We start from the raw sequence: 10,648 nt of genomic DNA on the forward strand, positions 1-10,648 counted from the left end.
TTTACCTGTTACAGCTACTAAGCCTGAACGATATATCGTTTAAACATCGCCATCGCGATGTGCGTGTGCGCAATAGTCCCATCGCAAGCACGTGCGATAGTTTTTCTTTTTTTTGATCCACATACGCCTCACTTTCTGGTCTGCGCACAGCCTCCTACCCTCCCTCTCCCAGCCTTTTGATCAGTCACTGCGGCACAACAATGGCTTTGATCTGGCCAAAGAAGCAGACTTCACACGGGCGTCTGTCAATCATCGTTTAACTTGTTAAACAGTTGTAAGTTGTGTACTGTGGGGACGTTGGAGACATTTAAATGCCAGAAGTGATCATGAGGAGTTTGAAATTTCTACATGTCACTTCAACGGTCACAGCTAAAGTAGATAAACAGAAGCATTTAGTAAAGCGAAGCATTTATCTGCTACAGTACTTTATTCTTGTTCAAAAATGATTTGGTTGGACAGTTATGTTTAAAACTTATCATAATTATGAAATTTGAAGTGCTTAAAACCATTTATTTATATACATTTTTTAAATCACTTTGGGGGGGGGGGGGAGTTGGGGGGGAGTGAGAAAAAAACATGTCTTATACACGGTGACCCCAAAAAAAGTTTACACTGCCATAATACAACTTAAATGCCATGTTTATTCATCTTAGAATTAGAATTGAATCACAAATTATACATTATTGTAAAGAACATGTACAGTACACTCTATTTTTCAATGTGTCCTCCCTTAAGTGTCACAACAGCCTCCAGGCGCCTGCGGAACGCTTCTTTATGTAGGATGCTGTCATCTTTTCCCAAGATCTAACAATGGACCTCTCCAGGGCTGCCACAGAAGTTTGTGGCTTCTTACAGGCACTGTCCTCCACAGTTGCCCATATGCTATAATCCAGGGGATTGAGATCTGGACTCTGGGGTGGCCACATATCACCTTGTCAATCAACTTTTTGGTCCGCACAGATCGGCACTTCCAGACCCAGGTTTTCGTGAGGCTGTTCCAATATCTTTCAGCTTCTTTTTAACTTTGTAGACTGCACATCTGGATATTCTCAGATTTGCTGCAATCTCAGTAGGTGTCAGACCGGCATAGAGCTGGGAATCTTTGGGCACCTAACGATTCGATTACGATTACGATTCAGAGGCTTCGATTCGATTATAAAACGATTATTAATGCACCCCACTCCTTTTTTTTTTTTTTTTAATTTGTTTTGTACATTAGTTCCAAAATTGTTCAAAAATCCTCTCAGGCTAAACCAAACTACTATTTCAGTATCAAGTTTAACATATAACAGTAAACAAATATACAAAAATAACAGTAAATAAAAAACTCCAGTCCCCATTCTATATCAGCAGCTTTAAACTACTTTCAATTAATTTAATGTTGTGAATCAACCATTAAAGTTGTTAAAATTGCTCCTGTTATTCCATAATTTCTCTTTTGTCTACTTTCAACATGTGAAAGTTTTAAAACTATTTTAAAGATAGATTCAAGTCAATATTTTACCGATTTAGGAGTATTTTAGATAAAAAGTTAATTAGGTTCGCTTGGAAGGTTCGCAACAACAGCCTTGCAGGGAAGTGTACTGCTTTAAGATGGCGGCCGTTACTAACGCCCGCATCTAGTTTTTTGTAGATGTGCTGGTAACGATACCGAAGCTATAATGCATCTAGTCCTATATAAATGATATCTACCGTAACATAATGTGGCTTGTAGCAGCTTTTCGGCAGCAGTCAGGTATGTTGTTGTTGTTTTTTTTTTATCTCGTGGCATGAGTTGAGCTAGAGCCGTGAGTTGAGCATTGGCGTTACCCGAGGTAACGAGAAGCATGATGTTTAGCTACTCTCGCTCCGTCCCTAATTGCGTACGGAAGACCGCGCACTGAGTGTGTCGTACTTCTGCTTTACTTGGCATATTTCAATAATCGGAATTTGGATGTTTGTGAATCGTTCTCGAATCTTCCACGGCCGAATCGCGAATAATCTAAGAATCGGAAATTTTGCACACCTCTAGACCGGCACGCAGCAATTCAGGTACAGCTGAAGTTTTCTTCATTTTCAGCAGAAGCACAGGAATTGTAGAGACGAGAGATTACCAGCTGCATTGAGTGACCTTAATGAATCACTTAAGCACGACAACATATTTAGATATGTTTCAATGGCTTTTAAACAAGCAGTCAACTGAGTGTAAACTTTTTTTTGGGTCAACCTGTATGTATCTCTTTCCAATGCTAAATCTGAATAAATACATTGGGCACAAAAAACACACACAAAAAAAAAAAAATTTAAATGGGGGGGGTGGGCTACTTCGCGGTTTTTCACTTATCGCGGCGGGTTCTGGTCCCCATTAACCGCGAAAAACAAGGGATGACTGTACACTGTGGTGATCTAAAGTCTTTCCAAACAGCTATTTAAGTCATCTTGTGAAAATATCTTGAAAAAAATATATATAATTTTTTTTTAATATCGCAATATAATATCGCAATATATCGCAAACCCAAAAAAAATCGCAGCAATAGTTTTTCCCAATATCGTTCAGGCCTAACGGCTACGTACATTCCTCCTATTTACGACGTGTTTTTCTGCTCGTTAACATTAATAATCAAAATGGTGAAGGCGTGTGTGGCGGTCGGTTGCAATAACAGAGAAGATAGACGGAGAAGACGGAGAGACTTGAAGTTCTACCGGATTCCGAGAGACCCGGAGAGAAGAGAGCGAGATGGGCTGCTGCAATTCGACGAGAAAACTGGGCTCCAAACGATTACCACAGATTATGTAGTAGTCATTTTATATCTGGTAAGATGCATTTAATATATATTTAGAGGGTTTTGGGCTGACAACCACAATTGAGATCATTGCTAGGCTAATCGCCCACAACATACACGTATGTATGTAGTGAGAGTGCTATCGCTAAACCATATAAACATTAAAAGCCCTAACTCCATTGACAAACGACATGAAATACATTAGACTTGACAGTGGATGTTAGCAATAACAAAAGATTTTGAATTGAAAATTTCGTAACTCACCTTTCCAAGCACAAGATAGATTCCTGCCGAATTTTCGTGGACGAGGACCTGTTTCACCCAACCAGCAACGAAGTATTTATAAGCCTCCAAGCTCTTAAAGTTTTTCAAACTTTCGTGAGAATAGGCTGATTTTGTGTGGACAAGATAGTTGTACATATCAGGGTAGTTAGCAGATGTCAGGCAAATACGGCGGAGACAGCGGGTCGAAAAACATCCATTTAGGCATCAAATATGGATCTGGCGAATGGATAAACTGAAGCTTTTCCACATAACGCCTTTTATGCAACGCATCAAGTGAGTTTACGGCATCCGAAAGCACCGGGTCTTCCATGAAATGCATTATAAATTGCTCGATCAATTGAGACCATTGATAATACAGACACAAAATGACGGACAAGGGGGCGGAACCATACAGCGAGCACGTGATTTTGTGACGTCGGTGGGTAGGGTCTATAGCTTGTTATCCTTAGAGTAGTTGTATCACAGGATACCATAGACTGCTTTCCTGACTCATGTCAATAACTGTTGCATCGCCATGTCGTGCGATAAACGTTATCGTGAGGCTTGTATCGTATCGTATCGCAAATCGTATCGTATTATGAGGTTTCGGAGGTTTCCACTCCGAGTCATACATACAGTACACCAAATCTGTTCATATGCAGGGTGAAGTCACGGATTGTAGACGTCCAGTCAGTACATCCTCAAGTTATAGTCTATGTCCCGTTGCGAGTTTAACAGATAATTAACGTTTCCTGAAAAATGCTGTTTATTGCGTCAATTGTTCCATTTTGTAGTTTGATGGTCTAAATCACGTCGGAGCAGCAGCTCAGTTTAATGTTAGCCCATTAGCATGTTGTCATCTGATTGATTGTAGAGGTTGCTGTACTGTGAATTGTTCAGTGCAGCATAAACAAAGCAGGAAACCTTTTTTCTTAATTAAACATTCCAAATCCAGGGAGTAAACAATGAAAACATTTACCCGAAGTTCGTCTCTCTCTGCCTCCCAGCGGTATTTCTCGGCCTGGAAGCGTCCCCACTCGTACTGGATGAAGTGCAGGATCCCGGGAAGAGTCATTCCCGAATCGCTGTCCTGCTGTGATTCGCGGAGGTGTGACGATCCGGGCATGGCCCCGACTGCCGCTGCCGCCATAGCAGTAGCAGCTACTGGTGCTGACTGGCCCGTTGGTGCTTTGGGCCCGTTTGGGTTGCGCCCTGATCCACCGCTGCCGCCTCCGAAGTTCGGGTTTGGTCCTCCGCCGGATCTGTCCGCCTCCATTTTAACCGTTCAACCCTTCGCCAGGTTAATGACGCGGTACCGGGACAAAGTGTAGGGAGAATAAAATTAAGAATGTGCCAGTGCCTTCCTTCTTGTAACGGCACTACGTTGAAGACAATCCTCCTTTCCTTTCTTCCTTTTTTCGCACGCACAGAGCAAAATTACTATGCCGTCGGTAATATACTACACTTCCGGTTCTTAACTTTCAATATAGAATGATCTAGCACATAATTAATTACGAATACAAGTGTTGTTTAGGTCTGAGTGCACCAAATTCAGCAAAACACATTACTGTCTCTTAATCTATGTATAAATAAATATAAACTATTGAATTATCTTCATATAAAATGGAAACATGTCTAAATTACTCTTATTCTGGTAGTCCTTAATCTGTTTCCTACTCCTTGTGTTTTGTACTGGAAAGACCTATCTGTAGGTGACAAATATAGGTTTTCTGTAATACACAACGAGTGTGTCGTCAGGGGAACTCGTTTCCTGCCGTTTTGCGAACAGAATGTTTTGCAGCTAATGAAGAATGCACGAGTAACATAGTTTTAATTCTGGTTTAAGAGTGACGCGAATGGATTAAACAATGTCCAAATACTCTCTCTAGATATCGCATCCAGTAAACTCATAAATGTTAGCCAGTGTTTAAAAAAACAAACAAAATCGTCCTCTGACAAAGATCAGCTTCCGAGCACGACTAGCGAAGTAACTCAAAGCTAATGCGAGTGGTTTTAATCTGTAATTTTATTTTGTATAACAATAACCGGAAGTAATTACGTTGGTGAATGTTGCTACGCTGAAGCAGGAAAGCTAGCCTTTTAGCTAAATGCTAAACACTGGGCTGTCTACATTTCCCGCATGCACGAATGTTTATTTACGTTTTGCTTTTTCGTGTATTATACGTCTACAATGCAACGCAATTCGCATCCTCGTTCTTACCAAGTTGGCCCAAAGAGGAAGATCATTTGTAGTAATTTTGATAGCTCTAGTCCCGAAGGAATGCCCTGCGTTCTAAAAATGAATGTAAAGAAGAAATAATGACTGCATTCACCTGCTGGTGAGTTTTGATTGACAATAATATATTTTGGGGAAAGCTTTAGATGGGGACTCAGGTGTTAGATTGGTGGGAATTATTGATCAAATCTCCTGATGCTTAAGCGTCAGTACAAGCTACTGTATGCACTGAACCTTAAAACTGCACATTTGTTCCTTAAAAGTTTTAATAACAAACATTTCTCCAGTCTTACATACTGCTCTGCTAAAGTTAATACTTGTGCAGCGATTTTGTCATGCTCCGCCAGAGGGAGCCCATCTGACATTTTCATTTGTCATTGTAATTTATCCAGTGAATAGTTCTTATAGGACTTTATTACTGGTACAGTACTGAGTAAGTTTAGATGAAATTAATTTCCATTTTTATAGTTTCTCGTTGTATCAATGCACTACTCACAGATGAGCCCGGGAAGTTTAAGGCTTTATACTGTTCTCTCAGCAGATAATTTTCGCCGAATTGAGTCCTATTTTCATTTTTTTTAACACACCTTTTACATATTTTGTTGTTTCTCACAGTTTGAAACCTTGAATGCCTGTTTAGTGACACCAATGGGGACTTAAAGGCGGGAGTTCTTCATTGGAACAGTACTGGAAGTTCTTAGCGACCATGAGGATCACTTTATGCCAAGGTGTGTTGACCGGGGCCATAGTCCTCAACCTCCTCATCCTCTACTATGTTTCCCGAGCCCAGCAGCAAATGATGGAGAGGAGGAAAGAGCACGGTAGGGCCTCCAAGAGGACTGCCCTACCTGTCTCCGCTCTAGGGGGAGGCATGGCAGGACCCGTCAGGCCTGGCAGTGAGCCCGTAGCAGTTGTGGCTGGGTCAAGTAATCGTAGTCCGCGCGTGACTGTGCTCCTTCGGGAGTTTGAAAACTTTGAGAACTACGTCGGGGATGTCGCCAATTCCTTCCTCAGACAAAGACCTGAGCTTCCTTTCCTGGTCGTGGCCGACACACCTCCATACCCACCTCTGGTGCTTCCTGACGGCTCTCGCCTCCTGGTGCTCAATCCAAGCCCAGACCAGCCGCCGCAAGCACACAGGCCAGAGTTTCACGTCCAAACAGAGTTTGTTCTTCTCGTTCCGGACGGCGTGGAGCTGGAGCCGCCCCGAGCTATGGAGAGATTGATTAAAGAGCTGGAAGGTGAGGGCGGCGGTCCAGTGAGGCTTGTGGCTTCACCCGTACTGGTTCGATCTGCCGTGCAGTGTCTCCACTTGCGGGTGAACCTCCGCGAGTGGACTGCCACTTATTCTACGGCCATGTCCGGGAGTAGCGGCAGCGTGTGCACGGCATTGCAAGGCGATGCCGTGGTGCTCATCCGTGCAGAGGATCTATTCAATCTCTCTGTACCGCTGGGCCGCCCCCTTTTTTCCTCACTCTTCATCCAGACCACACTAAGGGGCTGGAAGGTGAAACTCCTGGAGAGTCCGTGTTTCTCTGCCAATCACCGGCCCCTCTTCAGCTCTGCTCACAACCAGTGGAAGGCTGACACCCGACTGAAGGAGTCCACGGGGAAGCTGATGAGGAGCTTCGGTCTGAAGCGTCTTCTGCTACCCGATGGAAAAGAACAGTGGCACGGCTGCAGCAAGGAGACACCTCGCTGCTTCGGCACAGTGCAGGACGATACGCCGGACTACCTCTATCTGGATCGCTGGACACCACCGTGTTGTCTGCGCGCACTCAGAGAAACTGCCAAATACGTCATCAACATCCTAGAGAGTTCCGGGGTGCGCTACTGGCTGGAAGGTGGGACTTTGCTAGGCGCCGTCCGTCACCAGGACATCATCCCATGGGATTACGACATAGACCTGGGAATCTACCTGGAGGATGTACCAAACTGCGATCACTTGAAGAACCTAGACTCGGGCTCGCTTGTGGACGCTAACGGATATGTGTGGGAACGTGCGGTGGAAGGCGACTTCTACAGGGTGCAGTACAGCGAGGCCAACCACCTGCATGTGGATCTATGGCCCTTCTACTCCCGCAACGGGGTCATGACCAAAGACACGTGGACAGAGCACAAGCAGGACGTGGAGTTTCCCGAACACTTCCTCCAGCCGCTCGTGCCCATGCTCTTCGCAGGCATCAATGCCTACGGTCCGAATAACCACCGCTCATTCTTGGAACTCAAATTCGGTGAAGGGGTTGTGGAGAACCCCCAATATCCAAACCCTGCTAAGAAAAGATTGGACCGTGCCAAATTATGAGAACATATGTTTGTATGCTAAGATCAGAGGTGGGTAGTAACGCGTTACATTTATTTACTCAGTTATATTTAGTTGAGTAATTTTTTGAGAAGGAGTACTTTTGCCACGCAATACTTTTTACTTGAGTAAATTTGTGAAGAAGAAACACTACTCTTACTCCGATACTTTGGGCTACACGAGTCGTTAATTTTTTCCTCTTAATTCTAAATAATGGCTTTATTTCTGCCAAAGACGCCGACAGTGGCTGTCTCACTTTCACCAATGAGACATTGCAACAATAACCACATGACTCCATTATACCAATCAGAGGTAACAATGTTTTCCTCTACTAGAGGGCGCTCATGCTCTATGGGCGAGTGATGTTTCAAGTGTTGTTCTGGTCCGAATTTGAGGATTTTTGTGTCATCATTTTGGCCTTATATAGTCATGTAATATTTAGGGGTGTGACAAAATATCGAAATGGTGATATATCGTGATACTTTGTATCACAAAAGGTTATCGATATGATCCTGCCAAGAATGGAGATATCGTTTTAAAAAGGTGTCAACGTCTAAAAAATAAAAAGGAACCAACAAGTTGCTACATAAATCTTCCACCATAATAGTATCTCAGTTAACTCTAAGGCTGCATTGACGGTGCACTACGCCGAATCCATTTAGACTGGGAACGTTCGTTCATTTGAAACCAGAGCATTCACAGTCATTCTGTCCGATTTTTAGGGCATTTACTGTTGAGTTTGAGTCACTGCTTATTCATTTGGGTGATTCCCATGTCAGTTCCTGTTCTGTAACTCAAAATAAACAGGAAGTGACCCGTAAAATACCCCAAAATCAATAGGAAGTACCGTAACTGAAAATCAACAGGTAAATTACCTTAAATACCCAAAATTAACTCATTGCCTGGCATTGGTTGCCGCTTACGGCCATAGACGTTCAATCCATTTGAAGTGGGAGGGTGGCAGCGAGTGATAAACTCATTCCAATTCACAGCAGAAGCTTGTTTTTATGTTTATTAGTTTTTTGTAGAATATCCTAGAATGATTTCCTGACCAATGTATCGATAATCGTTGTATCGCCATATCGTCAGATGATCGTTATCGTGAGCTTTGTATCGCAAATCATATCGTATCGTGAGGTACCAAGAGGTTCCCACTCCTAGTAATAGTACAGTATAATAATAACAGTTCATATAGATGAAGTGCTGAGGAAGAAATATACTTTTTTTTTTTTTTTTAATCAGACATTGTCAGCTGTTACTCACAATGCTACTCATTACTTGAGTATTCTTTCAACGAATACTTTTTTACTTGTCCTTGAGTGACATTTTGGATGACCATTACTTTTACTTGAGCAATGCTATTTAGAAGTAACGCTACTCTTAGATAAGTATAATTTTTGGCTACTCTACCCACCACTGGCCAAGGTATATAGCTCAAGGGTGTACTCGCACTAGGCTTTAGCACTCTGGAAAAGTCTCATACCTTTGGATAGCGTGGGCATATAATCAAGTTTGGTACCATTCAACTCGTAACACTACATGATCATGATCGCCGTCCATAGTCATTAGACATTTCTTCATTACTGCACCGCATTCCAAATGATTTTTTTGTTTGTTTATGCAAATTACATTTTGTTGGCAGGAAACAATTGATTTTTCTGGAATCAAATACCAAGAATTAATTGGCATTTTCAGGGTCCCAGAATGTGTTAAAATGACCTCTTCCACTTTCTTCCATGATACAAAAACTTTTTTTTTTTTTTTTTAATTAATTTTACTTATGTATTTTTTGGTAGTAAAACCATCGTCTTGACAAATGACAATTTTCCTCCCCTGACCTCAAATGAGCCGGAGGCTTTTTTGGCATCCGTCAAAGAAATTCAATCAAATCAGTTGAGCTACCGTATTGGCCCGAATATAAGACGGCCCTGATTATATGACGACCCCTCTTTTTCAAGACTCAAATTTGAAAAAAAGACTTTTTGAACACCAAATTTTTATACAGAAAATAATTACAGTACATCTGAAACATGATTATAACAATATATTTGAGAGAGAAAAAGCATGTTATTTTAGCCTCATTCAAATCTTAATATCCGAACATTTAAATGTGTAAACTAAAGTGCAATCACATTCGTAAATTAATGGCTTCTGGTTTTTGAAATGTAAATAAACCAATCTATTGTGATAAAACAACAAAATTGCAATGACTGCATTAACCATCAAAGTAAAGTCTAACTGTAACTGTAGTCTTGAAACAAATATGAATAAGGAAAAACATTGCAATAAAATAATGCAAACTGGTTAAATTTGAGAGTAGCTGAGATCTGTCATGACAGAACATCGCAATGATATCTGGCGCCATCTAGCGTCATGAATGGGTAAAACGTCTAGACCGCGAATATAAGACAACCCCCCACCTTTTCAGTCTTATTTCAATGCAAAAAACACTGTTTTATATTCGGGCCAATGCGGTAAATGTTTTAATCTATTACCAACTATAAAATATTTTGGGAGTGGTCAGTGTAACAGTTTGAAACTGCATTTATCACTGAAAATATTTTATAGTTTAAAAGTTGATTACTTGAAAATCATCCTGTCATTTGCATTAATTACAATTTTTGTTTTTTAATAATGCATATTTATTTGGAAGGCGGCATAATACTGACACTGGACTGATTTTTTTTTTTTTTTTTTTTTTGCTGTAACATTATTTTACAATATGGTTTACAATACTGTGTGTTTATTAAGGTGTACGTGTTGTACAACTGTTTACTATTTTGGGTGCATTCCTGCTGATTTGTTCTGCCAACACAGCATGTAAACTACTGTATGGTTTTGCCCCTATGTCTTTGTTGTGGCTTTTATCTCACCGTTGCCTTGTTTTGCACTGATTTTGTTCAGCATAGTTTTTTGCACACTTGAATGTCATTGTAATGTAGCGTTTCCATTAGGTGACCTGAATCGTACTTGCTGTTTTATGGAGAAAATAAACATTATACTTGCTGACGCCTTTTAGTCACGAGATCTCAAATCTTCTGCACTGTGTAATTGTAGTCACACTTGCTCTTGAACACGAGGTGG

At 41.4% G+C, this 10,648-nt stretch overlaps 2 protein-coding genes across 2 annotated transcripts in view; one reads left to right on the top strand and one right to left on the bottom strand.

The window, feature by feature from the left end:
- strn4 (striatin, calmodulin binding protein 4) overlaps positions 1-4,484 on the bottom strand; it is a 58,373-nt gene extending 53,889 nt beyond the window's left edge. The window contains exon 1 of the mRNA XM_057838515.1: positions 4,006-4,484. Within this exon, the coding sequence (XP_057694498.1) occupies positions 4,006-4,302 (297 nt within the window). The 5' untranslated portion in view covers positions 4,303-4,484. The remainder of the gene's footprint in view (positions 1-4,005) is intronic.
- Positions 4,485-5,080: 596 nt separating this feature from the next.
- On the top strand, positions 5,081-10,648 carry fkrp (fukutin related protein). Its single transcript, XM_057839094.1, has 2 exons — positions 5,081-5,365; positions 5,878-10,648. The coding sequence occupies exon 2, from the start codon at positions 5,969-5,971 to the stop codon at positions 7,565-7,567; it is 1,599 nt and encodes a 532-aa protein (XP_057695077.1). The 5' UTR covers positions 5,081-5,365; positions 5,878-5,968; the 3' UTR covers positions 7,568-10,648.

This window comes from Corythoichthys intestinalis, chromosome 6 (genome assembly GCF_030265065.1).
Source record: "Corythoichthys intestinalis isolate RoL2023-P3 chromosome 6, ASM3026506v1, whole genome shotgun sequence".
Classification (NCBI taxonomy): Eukaryota; Metazoa; Chordata; class Actinopteri; order Syngnathiformes; family Syngnathidae; genus Corythoichthys; species Corythoichthys intestinalis.